This window comes from Hyperolius riggenbachi, chromosome 10, assembly GCF_040937935.1.
Source record: "Hyperolius riggenbachi isolate aHypRig1 chromosome 10, aHypRig1.pri, whole genome shotgun sequence".
Taxonomy (NCBI): domain Eukaryota; kingdom Metazoa; phylum Chordata; class Amphibia; order Anura; family Hyperoliidae; genus Hyperolius; species Hyperolius riggenbachi.
The window spans coordinates 41,925,818-41,941,230 of NC_090655.1; the positions used below are offsets into that span (position 1 = coordinate 41,925,818).

The window sequence follows — 15,413 nt, forward strand, 5'->3', positions numbered from 1 at the left end:
CACATGCTGTGTTGCTATTATTACAGTGCTCTATATTAATTGTGCTCCATCTGCGCAAGAGCTGAAAAGAAAAAGCTTTCATTCAGAATTACATCTTCAGATGTTCTGTCTTTAAGGGTAGGAAAAGGCTTGCTTGTTTCTGTGAATAATATTTCAGTATTAAATCCACCTTCCTTATCTTCAATAAGTAATCAGAATCAGGCGAAAGAGAGAGAGAAAGTGCTGGATAGTATTTCAAACCGTTCTGTTACAAAGTATATGAGCCTACAGCTGTCAGCATGGCCATGCAGATATCTACAGTTAGGTCCATAAATATTTGGAAAGAGACAACGTTTTTTCCATTGTCTGTTCTGTACCTTACCACAATCCATTGTTAGTGAAACAGCTCAGATGCAGTTGAAGTGCAGACTTTCAGCTATAATTCAATGGGGTGAACAAAATGAAGCACTTTAAGCCCAATCTACACGATACGATTCTTTGTGCAATTCGATTACGATTCTATTTACGATTCGATTAAATCCGACATGTCCGATCGGGATTCGATTCAATTTGATTTGCCATTGCAAAACAATCGATTCGATTCAATTCGATTTGCCATTGCAAAACATATAAAATACACATATGCTAAACCTGGTGCGTCCATATTCCAGAAGCGTCTTGTAGATGTTTTCCCCCAGTTACTGTCCTTCTGTGTCCCCAGTGTGTCCCCTTTTGTACTCAGTGTATTCCCTTCTGTCCCCAGCATGTCGCCTTCTGTTTTCAGTATGTCCGCTTCTATCCCCAGTGTGTCCCCTTTTGTCCCCATGTGTCCATTTTGACCCCAGTATGTCCCCAGTGTGCCCCTGTGTGTGTTTGCTCCCCCTGTGTGGTCCGCTCCCTCCTGCTTGTCTCTTGCCCCCCCCCCCATGTAATAAGTAGTGTAGCGCATGTTTTACCTAACCCATGGCACCTGCGAGGATTGCAGACTTCTTTCTCTTCTGCGCTGCTTGCTCTAGTAACGGCTTGTGCTGATGACGCGATCAGCACAAGCCGTTACTAGAGCAAGCCCCGCTGAGGAGAAGGAGGTCTGCCATCCCCACGGGTGCCATGGGTTAGGTAAGACATTCACTACACTACTTATTACATGTACATGGGGGGGGAGGGGGAAGAAGCAAGAGACAAGCGGTAGGGAGTGGACCACACAGGGGCACGCATGCGGGTTGACCACCTGTATCATCGGGCGTTGGTAAGTCAGGCATTTCTTTTTTCTCCCTAGTTTTTGACGAGAACAGGAACTCCTTATCCCGTAGGAAATACTGTATATTTATCTCAGAGTAAAATGCACTATAAATTACTTTTTCCCATGTTGCTGATGAAGGTAGTAAAACACTCATATCTGTCAGCTTTTGTACTAGTCCATTTAATCATCAAGGTTTTTTTCAGGGTTTTCTTTGTTTTCAAAACCACTTACTGAACAGCAGTTGCTTAGTCCAACTGGCAAACTAATGTGCAGATAAGTAGGCAGGCTGGCCACTATCTTTTTATAGATCCTTTCTGGGGAGTGCTTTTGTAAAAAACTACTGAGGATCCCCCATGAGGAGATGGATTAGTCCGAAACCTCTCAGATCCGTTAGACTTTTACTGCCTATTGTAAGAGATAGCGACATAGGAGTAAAGTAATAGCTTATTTTACGCTTCGAGAAATGTACATTTTATATACAGTATATGTATTTTACATTTTCAATGTTTTTGTGATAGTGGTCCTTTAAAGAGAATCTGTACTGTAAAATTCTTACAATAAAAAGCATACCATTCTATTCATTATGTTCTCCTGGGCCCCTCTGTGCTGTTTCTGCCACTCCCCGCTGCAATCCTGGCTTGTAATTGCCAGTTTTATGCAGTTTAAACAAAAGACATAGCAAGTGATAGGCTGAGAGTAGCTCAGTGTGTGAGTCATACAGAGTGTGCAGGGGCCTGGAGAGGGTGTGTATAGCTTCTATCCAATCACAAGCAGCACATCAAATTCTAGCCTGACTGCCTCAGCCCGACAGAGCCGACAGAGGAGAGAAGATTAGATCATATAACAAAGATAATACAGCCACTGTGCAACTAGAAAAGGCTGCAGTAAGACAGACCACATTAAAACAGGTATAGGAACTTATAGGATAGAAGAAATAAGGATGAACATTTTGTTACAGAGTCTCTTTAAGTTAGGATGGTTGGATGATATTCTTTAGATGAGGAAGTGAACCTATGGCTACATGGAAACATACAATGGACTGATTTGTAGATAACAGCCCGCGCTATAATGTGCTGGGATATACTGCCGCTCCCCCCGTCCATCTGTTCCATGCGCCCCGGAATCCCCAGAATAGCCTGTGTTGCCTTGGAGAGTAAAGGATTTGCAGAGGATATCCAGAGGCAGGGAGGATGAAAAGATAGCAAGTTTCACAGCGATACATTTATTTCTCCCCTAACGTCATTTGTTACACAAGTAGTGACCTTCACAGCTGCCAGAACGTAACTTTCTAGCACTGGCCAAGAAACAAGCAGAAATAATTGGGATGGAGCTGAAACTAAACTCAATCGAGTTCTGGAAAGGAGACCATTATTATTATTATTTAGTATTTATATAGCGCTGACATCTTCTGTAGCGATGTACAGAGTACATTTTCTCATCATTTAACTGTCCCTCACATGGGTGTAACTGGAAATCAGGGGTCCCCGCTGCAAATCTTTGTATGGGGCCCCACCCCCCCCCCACCCCCACACACACACACACACTTTCTGCGCAGGTAAACTGAGAACCAATGTCATTCAATTGGCCAGTGCACACTTGCAAGTGTTCTCTCCATGCAGATAAAAACAGACAGCAGTGAAGCACTGCATGTATTTTCTCTATCAGTTACATTAGCTTCAGTGATAAAACATGCATGTTTTCACACATACAGACACACATGAGGCTTGATTCAATGAACCGTGATAACTGATATTACGTTTGCCCTATCGTTTTGCGCGTTATAACGCATGTAACGTTTTTCGTGAGCAATAGCGAATTTTCACGCGAAAACGCGGCTGCTTTTGCTTGAAAATTGACGATTGTGCATGAAAAACGTTACGTGCGTTATAACGCTTGCAAAACGCTAGCGACCGTGATATTAGTTATCACGGTTTACTGAATCAAGCCCATGTTGTGTAGAAAATGCATACAGAAGAACAACAGATGAGTGTGCTCCCATCCTCAGCTTATTACACTCACTCTGTCCATCTCTGATCAAGCAAACTTCTCCAGCATCACTACAGTACAGAGCACTTTGGGGAAGGTTAGAGAGGCTTGGGTCAGGCGCTGTACACAAGACACTGCTGCTCACTGAATAGAGACCGTCTACAAATCTTTGTATAATTCCTTATCAAGTAAATAGTGGTCATATAAGCCACTTATATAAAATGTACATATTGATTAAAGGTGTAGGAATGTAAAACACAGTGGACTATTGCAGTGCTGGTGAGGCCACGGCGGGTGTCTTTGCTTATCCCCCACAGATCAAACAGGGAAGCACTTCTTGTAACACTGTAACTATGTAGATATGTCCAGCACCTCTTGTCCATATCCCCTTGTATCATTTGGCTGTACTAGTTCCTGCCAATATAAGTACCTGTCTTGTTTAAAGGACAACTGTAGCAAGATGTATGTGGAGGCTGCCATATTTATTTCCTTTTAAACAATACCAGTTACCTGGCAGCCCTGCCGATCTATTTGGCTGCAGTACTGTCTGAATTAGACCAGAAATAAGCATGCAGCTAATCTTATCAGATCCGACTATAATGTCAGAAACACATGATTTGCTGCATGCTTGTTCAGGGTCTACAGCAATATGTATTAGATGTAGAGGATCAGCAGGCAACTGGTATTGTTTAAAAAGAAATAAATATGGCGGCCTCCACATACCTCTTGCTACAGTTGTATTTAAAGTTTACCTATCTGTGTTTCAATGGAGAACCCAATGGCAGAACACTGCCTCCATTGACGCAGGTTCAGACAATCTGTGCCTGATTAGGCTAAAGGCTCATACACACATCAGACTATAGTCTTTGGAAAATGAAAGATCACAGACCAATCTTACCACCCTTCATGTAGTATGAGAGCCATACTCTACACAGTCTTTTCTATGGAGCTGAACTCCCCATCAGACAGAAATCATTGCAAGATGCTGCACACAAAGATGCTATACAGACACAAAAGATCAGTATCTGCAAAAGATCTGTTCCTGCCAAAGGTCCGTTCCTGCAAATTGCAATGATAGTCTATGAGATCTGCAGATCATCATACACACCTTGTTTAACTGACATTCATCTGCAGATCTGAAAATCATCTGCAGATCTGAAAATCCATCCTGGTGGATCTGATCTGCAGATGAATGTCTGTTAAACAAGGTGTGTATGATGATCTGCAGATATCATAGACTATGAATGCATTTTGCAGGAACAGATCTTTTGCAGATACTGATCTTTTGTGTCTGTACAGCATCTGTGTGTTCAGCACCTTGCAAAGATTTCTGTCTGATGGGGAGTTCCGCTCCATAGAATAGACTGTGTAGAGTATGGCTCTCATACTACATGGAAGGGGGTAAAATTGGTCTGTGATCTTTCATTTTCCAAAGACTATGGTCTGATGTGTGTATGTGCCTTTAGTGTGATATCCACCACTTGAGTGTACATGTACTAGGATTCTAGTATCCAGCCAATATATGTACGGATCAGTGTTGGTAGTTGTCACATTTTTACTAGAGCTAGCTACACCCCAGACATTGGACACACCCTATTCTTGTTTGATCTGGGGGAGATAAGCAAAGACCCCCGCTGTGGCCTCACCAGCACTGCAATAGTCTACTGTGTTTTACATTTTTATACCTTTACTAAATATGTGAATTTTATATAAGTGGCTTATATGACCACTATTTAATTGTACTAGTAGGGCTTTTGAGTCTTGCATGACCCACGTGTTGCATAAAGGTATTCCCTGTACAGACTGAATCGGCATTGTTGCATATGATTCCTTATCAGTGGCTGAGCAGATGCAGTCATTAGAACAATTGTGCAGAGCACAGAAAGTTTTTTTTTTTCTTTCCGTTGCCTTTAAGGCCTGTACACACGCTTAACCAAACTGCCTGATTGTCATCCGACTTTAGTCTATTGGACAACAATCAGGCATGTGTACGCGTGCAAACGACTGATAACAGGCGGTTTGCACGATCCAACTGTCGGATCTACTCACACAACTGTTGGTCGGATACTGTGCAGTTGATCCGTGTGTACAAGTCATTTGAACGACTTTTAAGTGACTTGTACTTGTTTTTAATTTGTAGTCCGTCATTCCGTTAAAGTACGCAGTATGTAAATGAGTTGGACATTTATCCGCCCGGACGTGTGGTCATACAGGTCGTGTGGTACGTCAGGTTGTGCGTTTCGTCGGGTCGTTTGCATGTTTTACACTAGTTGGACGTATGACGTTTGTACGTAGCTTTAGTTGTCAGTCTCTCAGGACTTCCCCCCCCCCCCCATGGGGACCACCACAGCTTCTGGACCCCCCTGCAAATCCATCCCTTGCGGAGTCTATTGCTACGCCCCGGTCCCTCAGAGAGACTCGCAATCTAATCCCTACCATAGTCATATGTTTATAACGTGTAGTGTATGTATCGTAGGCTAGCGACAATCTACTTATCTGTATATTTTTGGGATGTAGGAGGAAACTGGAGTTCCCAGAGGAAACCCACGCAGACACGGGTAAAACACACAAACTCCATACAGATAGTGCCAGACTGGGATATGAACCAGGGACCCAGAGGGGTACAGAAAAGAGATGAGGATCTGCGATGTGCTGTTTTTAAGCATTTAGAACATAATGGGCCTGCAGGAGGAATGTGCAGTAGTATTGCCGTGCACAGACATCACACGGCAATATTACCCTAGCTACCTGCACCGTGTACATTGAGTTACACTATTAGTTCAACCTGCAGTATTCGACTAATGTGACTGCTCCTAAGGTAATGCATGCTACCACAGCAACGCTCGCGTTAGTCTAGTACCGTTGGTCACACGCATAGTGTAACTCGCGGTACATAGTGCCATTAGGATAATATTGCTGTGTGATATCTGCGCACAGCAATATTACTGTGCATTCGTGCCTTAGGCCCAATGGCCCTTATTCAATTCACTTATTCTCCTGCTTTCTCCTAGGAGGTAAATTTTATTCAAAAAATGATAAAGTTAAGTATGCATGTGCTAATCCAGCCAGCAGCAAAACAAAGTTATAGACAGCTTTCACCTGTGTTTTTTTTTTTTTTGCTTAGATTTCACACACCTGTATTTATTGCAGTGCCTCCATTGACTGGAAATGTGAGCTGGCAGCATGAGTCACTTTTTCCAGACTTTGTGAACTGTAACACTTATCTCAGAGTTCCATTTTAACTTGTAAACAGTATGGGGTCTAAAGTGGGACTCAAGCCAAACTCTAGGGGTGCCAGAACAAGATAACAGTGATCCAGTCCTGCCTTGACCAAAACTAAAGGGTACCTGACAGGGGTAGAAAGCCACAATCCAGCTACCTATGGAAAATAACCGAGGGGAGCAACGCAAAGCAGTACTGGACTAATCAGTTTTAGCCCTGCTGTGTGTTTTTTTTTAATGGTTTCTCCTCAAAGATGTTTTCTATGTTGCAGGATCAGAGGACTCTCCTAACTATGGAATGTCTTCAGAGTGAGCTTGAAGTTTTGTCTCTTGGTCCTCGGATTGATATGTACACCAAAACTACTGTTGAGGTTTGTCTGCTCTGTTGTTTGAATACAATTGGTCCAGCTATGTGAACATGCATGGTTTATCTGGTTGCCAGTGGTGTAAGAACAGGGGTTGCAGCAGTACCAATCATGACCAGGACTCTATCTCCAAGAGTGCCCCAAAAGGCCCTCCTCATGACCGTATGTGCGTCCTTCTGCAGAGTTCTCAGTGCAGAGTAATGGCAGCAGGGTGCTGCTCTTACCTATTTTGCTAGCGCAGTCCCCGCCCTCAGATCAGTGCTCAGACCTCCCCCTGGACTAATTGCCAAACATATCACTGTTACCTACCTGTTGACGTGATTATGCATTTTTGCTGGTTTGGGGGACCAGTGTTTGACACAGGCCTATTGGGCAGGTGTGAAGGGCCTGGGCACTGATCTGAGTGCAGGACAGGTAAGATGTTACAGCCATTACTCTGCTTTAGGGTAGGGGGAAGTCAGTGCCTGTACCTATACAGAGGAACGACGGACATTATGGAGGGCACTATAGGGAGCAGTGTATGGCAGGTCTATAGCGGGGCTAGTGGAGGACACTCCTATAACTGGGTAATGGAGGGTGCTACAGGTCCATGGAAAAGCACTGTTGAGGAAAGCAGAGGACCCTTAAAGGACAATTGAAGTAAGAAGAATATGGAGGCTTATTTCCCTTTTACTCAATACCAGTTGCCTGGCACCCCCTCTGATCTATTTGGCTGCAGTAGTGTCTGAATAACACCAGAAACAAGCATGCAGCTAATCTTGTCAGATCTGACAATACTGTCAGAAACACCTGATCTGCTGCATGCTTGTTCAGGGTCTATGGCTAAAAGTATTAGAGGCAGAGGATCAGCAGGAGGGCCAGGCAACTGGCATTGCTTAAAAGGAAATAAATATGGTAGCCTCCATATCCATCTAGCTTCAGTTGTCCTTGCGTGTTTGTGTTGTGGTGGAGCAGGTCTGGGATTGGCCTGTTGGGAGGGAAGCAGTTCCCAAATTCACCACGGAGCCCTGCATATTGTAGCTATGCCATTGCTGGATGCAACGTTCTCTTAAAGGGACACTTAAGTCAGGAATAAAAAAGTCAGTTTTACTTGCCTGGGGCTTCCACCAGCCCCCGGCAGCCGTCCTGTGCCCTCGCAGTCAGTCACTAAGCCTTCGGCCCCCCGCCACCAGCTCTTTTCGTTTTTCGCTGACAGGGAGTCGGTGGGATTTCTGCGCCTGCGCAGGCCTGGCCACGCGCATCCTTCTTCATGTTCCCATCCTCAATAGCCTCCTGCACAGGTGCAGGACACTATTGTGGGCGGGAACGCAAAGAAAAATAAGCGTGGCCGGGCCTGTCGGCCCTGTCAGTGAAAATGAAACTATCTGGCGGCGGGGGATCGAAGGCTCCGTGAGTGACTGCGAGGGCACAGGACGGCTGCTGGGGGCTGGTGGAAGCCCCAGAAAAGTAAATCTGTTTTCTTTTATTCCTGGCTTAAGTGTCACTTTAAGTGCAGGCAAACTATGTAGCACATATTAAAGGACAACTGAAGTGAGAGGTATATGGAGGCTGCCATATCCTTTTAAGCAATACCAGGTACCTGGCTATCCTGCTAATCCTCTGCCTCCAATACTTTTAGCCATAGACCCTGAACAAGCATGCAGCAGGTCAGGTGTTTCTGACACTTTTACAGCCAAATAGACCAACTGCCAGGCAACTGGTATTGCTTAAAGGACAACCCAGGTGACGTGTGACATGATGAGATAGACATGTGTATGTACATTACCAAGCACACTAATAACTAGGCTGTGTTCCTTTTTTATTTCTCTGCCTGAAAGAGTTAAACATCAGGTATGCAAGTGACGGGTTCTATCTGGGTCGAGACCGTGTTGGACTGGGTCAGACCATAGTATAACCCTCACTTATAAGTAATTACAGCCATGAAATACTTTCCTGTAAGTAAATGGCTTCTGAGAGGAGGAAAGAGATAGAAATGGTCAATAATTAATAGATTTGAGCTCTAACATATTTCAATGAAGGTGTAATTGAGCAGAGACTATGAAACAGTAGAAACTTAAAAACTAGATTCAAATGTAAAATAAAACTGGGGGATAACTTAAAAAGTCATTTTTAGGTGGAGGAGGATAGATTCAATTGTTTCTCCCCTTAGTTTATTTTCACCTCGGATGTCCTTTTTAAAAGGAAATAAATATGGCAGCCTCCATATTCTTCTCACTTCAGTTGTCCTTTAAGGAAAAGTCACCTTTGGGCTCGTCAGAAACCAATTCCCTCTCAAGCCTATTACTAGTTAAATGTAAAGAGTTGGTGTATGTATATCCGGATGTTCTTTAAATGTCTTTATGGGGGCCTTTAACGATAATGCGGTATATTTGAACCATTGATTTTGTCCCATATGAACAAAAGCTGCATGTCAGCTTCAGTATGTATGGCATATGTAAGCTGTTACTGTGTGCTTATACTTATAGTAAACCAAACTGCAGCATGTGCTGAAATTGTTTTCTGCCATGTTTCTGTAATTCCTCCTGTAAATTTCACTTGTAATGAGAAGTCTGTTGATTATCGTATCGGGCAGATTTTTTTCAGCACTTCAGCACAAACTGAGAATGGAATACAGATGTAGTAGTGAGTAATTTCTGGGTGTAAGTAGTGATGACATCATCATAAGTTTTGTTTGTTTTTGTCTTTGTTTTTATTCTTTTTTTATTTCCCAGAGAGATGTTAACTTACATTTATGAACAATTCAAAATGCTTGACTGTGAGGGTTCCTTTCACTCTCTACCATTCTGCAGGCCACTAATTGTTGTCAGCATGTCACCTTTGTAGTTCTTGAGCTTACATGGAGTGTTGTTAGTCAAGCTGTTCTCAGGGCCGCCTTCAGGGCATCACTGGGGGGACTGCTGTATGGGGCCCAAGTGAATCTGGGGCCCAGCGACCAGTGCCACATATGGGCCACAGCTGCAGTCTGTGTCTGTCTGTCCTTCTGTCTGTCCATTAATATGGTGTGAAAGTGTCGGGAGGCTCATCCATGAGTTACCTTAGGTTAAAGTAAACCTGAGATGAATGGGAGAAAAGGATTTTTACTTACCTGGGACTCCTTTCAGCTCCCTGTAGTCCATCAGCTCCCTCAATGCTCCTGTGAAGTGGCATAATCCAGCTGGGTTGGGTTGCCTACTTCCTTCATTGTGCTCCCATAGCAGGGAAAGTTCTGTGCAAGCGCAGTCACAGTCTTACCGAACTGAGCACACACAGAAATCTACCAGCCATAGGAGTGCGTGATAAGTGGGCACACAGACGTTAGCTTGTTCAAGCCTTCAAAGATTGTGCTTTGCTATGTGCGGGCAGAGGGTAGTGAGGGGGGCCCAGTAGGTTTGCTAAGTATGTGGCCCAAACATTTCTGATGGCAGCCCTGGCTGTACTACATTCAGGTTGGCTGTTGTATTTAGTCAGAGGTGACCAACCTGCATCACTGTGCCGATAAGCAAGTAAGGACTCAAATTCCATTGCATGCATAGTATACTGATTTCTGCTTACACCATACCTGAATTACGTTTTCATGTACACAGATACAGCTAAAAATTATAAAGCGAATGGAGACACCTTTACAAGATGCCGTCCGTCTCGGTGACCCGGTCTCTGTCCAGGATGTTTGTGTAACTCTGTGGAACCTATGTTTGCCTTTACTCCAGCACAATCTGCGTAAACACGTAAAGAAGTCTCTGGTATCAGTTTCTGAGGCATTAGAGGGAATAGATAGGCAAGTATGACTTTTGTAATAAGCATGATACGGGTTATATTTGCAAAATCCAAACAATGTATTCCATTCCCTTCACCTCTATCTCTAACATTTTTTTTCTTTTCCATTAAATGCACATATACATACTTTCTTTCTCAATGTCTTAACTCGTAATGCGCTTTGAGTCCTATGGGGGAAAAGCGCTTTACAAATGTTATTGTATTGTATTGTATTATTGTAATAAAGAGGAACTCCTGCGAAAATAATGTAATAAAAAAAGTGCTTAATTTTTACAAGAGTTATGTATATATTACGGCCAGAACCCACGTTTGGCCACTTCTAGTTCTGGCCGGCCACTTCGGGTTCTGGCCGGCCAATGCGCGAAGTGGCCGCTGCGCTGCGGCCAATGTTAGAAATGGAATGATTCCTCTGACATTAATGTATCTTCTGGCCGCAGCGCAGCGGCCAAACGTAGAACAACTTAGTTCATTTAATGCAATTCAGCCGGCGGCAATGTAACAATTCAAGCCGCCGGCTTTTTCTCTGCGCCTCTCTCTCCTCCTCTGCCTCTCTCTCTCCTTCATCCCCCCCCCCGCCTCTCTCGCTCAGTCGCTCTCCTATGGACAGCCAGGCGGGGACACGAGTGTCCCCCCCCCCCGGAGTCGTTCGTCGCGGCAGGGGAAGCCTGCCGTTCTTGCAGAGCGGGTGCTGGCAGAAGCGATGTCTGCAGCCTCCCCGCTCTGCTTTCCTGGTGCGACGAACGACTCCCGCGTGTCCCCGCCTGCTGCCCATAAGAGGAGGAGAGAGAGGCGCAGAGAAAAAGCCTAGGCCGTGCACCCACTGGCGCCCACAGTCGCCTCTCCACCTTCAGCAGAGCACGATAAGTACCACCATCCCCACGGACACTGTCCCTGTGTGTGTTGTATGCAATATCCATTGTACACCTGCTGTTTTGCATTAAAGCTACAGTGCCAGACATTCTCTGTTCCTCTTTTCACAATTAATGGTCACAAAGCTTGAACTTTTCCTGTCGTGAGCACGTAGCTTTTGCTGAAGTTTCTGCACTGCCCTTCAGCGGGACATTCCCCATCTGTAGTTTGTACTGAGTGCCTACCTACCCTCCTCTAAGTCCGCCCATAACCATTACTTTGTTGTACACCTTACTAATTGTCACTGAGATACTACACTATATTGGGCTCTCGGTTTCCTTTTGTCTCCTTTAAAGCGGAATATAACCCTGCATTTCAACTTTGCTCTAAAACATTATTTACAGAATATTATATGCAACCAGCATTTTTTTTTTTTTACTAGACCAGCATTGGAAGGGTTACAGACAGAGCTTTAAAGTTCCATGGATAGAAATGCTGCCACAGCTGAAGTTTAGATAGATGCATTTAAATAAACACAATGTAACAAGTGTGGAATATGACACACACACTCTGACTGTGCAAGAGCTGGAGGACAGCCAGAGAGTGTGTAACATTCACCACTTGTTACATTGTGTTTACTTAAATGTATCTATCTAAACTTCCGCTGCAGCAGCATTTCTATCCACGGAATTTTAAAGCTGTGTGTAACCCTTCCAATGCTGGTCTAGTAAAAAAAAAAATTCTGGTTGCATATAATATGCTGTAAATAATGGTTTAGAGCAAAGTTGAAATGCAGGGTTATATTCCGCTTTAAGATAAATTCCAATGTGTTCATTTAGTATGTAACCTTTTTCCCCAAAAAATCATTTACATATAGGCATTCCCACATTGGATGGAACAGAGTTCCTCTCTGATTGTATCCTTTCCAGCATTTATCTGAAGCTCCTGGGTCACTCTTGCCATTGTAACTCAGAACATCTCTGAGTCCCCTTCAATCATACATTTTACAGAGCCACATCAACCGAAACAGGTTGTCTGCATGTTGGGTTGATGTGGCCCTTAAAATGTATTAGCTATAAGTGTGCTATACACCAGCAATTTTGGATTTAAGCTTGGCTTCATGGGCATAATGGCTTCATGGGCATAAAGAAATAATTTGCATATTCAGTAGTGATGCATTGCGGGTAACCACAAATGTTTACTTAAAGCTGAATTATCACAAATAACCTTCTGTTTTAAGAAGGCAAACCACACTAAGCACTCCTTAGGTGAGTATCTGTTTTTTTGTTTTTTACTTACACTTTAACTTAAAGGGACACTTAAGTAAAAAAAAAATGAGTTTTACTCACCTGGGGCTTCCAATAGCCACCTGCAGCTGTCTGGTGCCCTCGCCTCCTCCCTCCGATCCTCCTTGCCCCGCCGGCAGCCACTTCCTGTTTCGGTGACAGGAGCTGACAGGCTGGGGACGCGAGCGATTCTTCGCGAATAGCGCCATCTATGCTGCTATAGCATATATCATATACCATATAGCAGCATAGAGGGTGCTAATGTGTCTGGGAACACGAATAATCACTCACTTCCCCAGCCTGTTAGCTCCTGTCACCGAAACAGGAAGTGGCTGCCGGCGGGTCCAGGAGGATCGGAGGGAGACGGCGACGGCACCGGACAGCTGCAGGGGGCTATTGGAAGCCCTAGGTGAGTAAAACTCATTTTTTTTGTTTGACTTAAGTGTCCCTTTAAATATGCTCACTGTCCCTCAGAGGGGCTCACAATCTAATCCCTACCGAATAATAATCAACTGAAACAGACTCTACATTGATTCTGTTGCACACAAACAAATCAGATCAGACAGATCGCTCTGACAGTAAATCTGTCAGAAAATTGCATTGTGTGCATAAGGTTTAAAGGGAAGGTTCAGGGAGGGGATTCAAAAAATAAAAATAAATTTCCACTTACCTGGGGCTTCCTCCAGCCCGTGGCAGGCAGGAGGTGCCCTCGCCGCCGCTCCGCAGGCTCCCGGTGGTCTCCGGTGCCCGACCCGACCTGGCCAGGCCGGCTGCCAGGTCGGGCTCTTCTGCGCTCCATTTCCTGGGACTTCTGCGTCCCACGCCGGCGCGCTGACGTCATCAGACGTCCGCCGGGCTGTACTGCGCATGCAGAACTACTGCGCATGCGCAGTACAGCCCGGCGGACGTCCGATGACGTCAGCGCGCCATCGTGGGCCGCAGAAGTCCCAGGAAATGGAGCGCAGAAGAGCCCGACCTGGCAGCCGGCCTGGCCAGGTCGGGTCGGGCACCGGAGACCACCGGGAGCCTGCGGAGCGGCGGCGAGGGCACCTCCTGCCTGCCACGGGCTGGAGGAAGCCCCAGGTAAGTGGAAATTTATTTTTATTTTTTGAATCCCCTCCCTGAACCTTCCCTTTAAGCAGAGTAGTCAACTTGTGAAGAGGGCCGTGCCTGCATTCCTCTTCTCTGACATCTCAAGGACCACCCACATAGGTGCAGGGGTGAAAAGGAATATACAGTATAAGCACATAAATGTACTGTATAAAAAGGAAAATACTTTATTAAAATTCCTTTGTAAATAGTAAAAGTTTTCTCCTTCTTTAGTTTGTTGACTGTAATGCGCTGCCAGATTCACATTGAAATTGCACAAATCGAGGAGCAGGAAGATCGGATTGAAGTTGCTATAGAACACGTACTGAAGGCAGTGAATCTTGACGGCAACGGGCAATACCAAAACTTCCTAAAAATGTATCTGCATCGTCTTCAGCTTCGAGCCACACTGTACACTAAACCCCAGAGGGCAGAAGATCAGGCAGCCATGATCCTCGAGCAGGTAACATCTTGTCTTCATAAAGCCACCAATGGATTACCAATGGTGAGAAAACATTTCCTTCAACATGTTACTGGATGGTGCACACTTGGAGGCTGATAGAAAAAGCCTGGTACAAAGCAACGCCGTTCCCGAACCTTATCTGTTTTTAAATACCCAACAAGCAAAAACAATACTAAAATTATGGAAGGAAAAAAAATATTTGTTTGGCAAGTGTTGAAAAGAAATGTTATAGTTGAGATGACCCTAACACCCCCCCCCCCCCCCCAACTGCCTACACCTGTGACCAGAGACCCTGATGCCCAAATAACCCCGGGTGCTGCTTACTGACTCCAACCACCAATATCCACATTTCAGCAACATGATGGTCAAACTCCAGTCACCACTTAGTTACCCCTCCGCCACCTCCATCGGTAGCTGGAGATTTTATATAATAGCTAAACTCCAGCGCCAAATTTAGACAGTCAGTCCTGCCATAGACACAAACAAGATTAAAGGACACCCGAGGCGAAAATAAATTAATGAAATAAACGATTGTATCTATCTTCCTTCTCCTAAAAATGACTTTTTATGATATTCCACAGTTTTATTTTATGTTTAAATCTCCTTTTTAAGTTTTAACTGTTTTATTGTTTTTGCTCAATGACACATTCATTGAAGTATGCCAGAGCTAAAACATTGAACCTTTTTATCTCTTTCCTGCTCTCAGAAGCCATTTTCAGCTAGGAAAGTTTTTTATAGTTGGAATTTCTTATCAGTGAGGGTCAATCTGTAGTCGCTTCCTGTCAGGACTGAGTCAGCCAATTACATACCTGATATTTAACTCTTTCAGGCAGGGAAAGAAAAAAAGGAACACAGCATAGTTAGTTGTATGCTTGGCACTGTACATACCCATGTCTATCTCATCATGTCACATGTCACCTCGGGTATCCTTTAAGGTCCACTTTTAGGCGGCGCTTAAAGTGGACCTGGACTCTTGCGAAGGACAGAAGGAAAAACAGAGAAATGCACCCTGTATGTATTTAGAGCGTTCAGCCTGTCTAATTCTCCATTATCTGTGATTAATCAACTTTGAACTCTCAGCTGTGTCACCTGGCTGCCTCAGCAGAGTAGCTAATTTGTAAACACAGGATGTTAACCCTGTGTCTGCATAAAAAGCAGGAAGTAGATACACTGCAGATTTAT

The 15,413-nt window shown here is 44.4% G+C and overlaps 1 protein-coding gene across 5 annotated transcripts in view; it reads left to right on the forward strand.

Moving 5' to 3' along the window:
• Window positions 1-15,413, forward strand: part of CFAP46 (cilia and flagella associated protein 46) — a 287,892-nt gene that overhangs the window by 57,949 nt on the left and 214,530 nt on the right. For all 5 annotated transcript variants that reach the window (XM_068256846.1, XM_068256850.1, XM_068256848.1 and 2 more), the window contains exons 11-13: window positions 6,699-6,797; window positions 10,355-10,545; window positions 14,003-14,231. In XM_068256846.1, coding sequence (XP_068112947.1) covers window positions 6,699-6,797; window positions 10,355-10,545; window positions 14,003-14,231 — 519 coding nt within the window. The remainder of the gene's footprint in view (window positions 1-6,698; window positions 6,798-10,354; window positions 10,546-14,002; window positions 14,232-15,413) is intronic.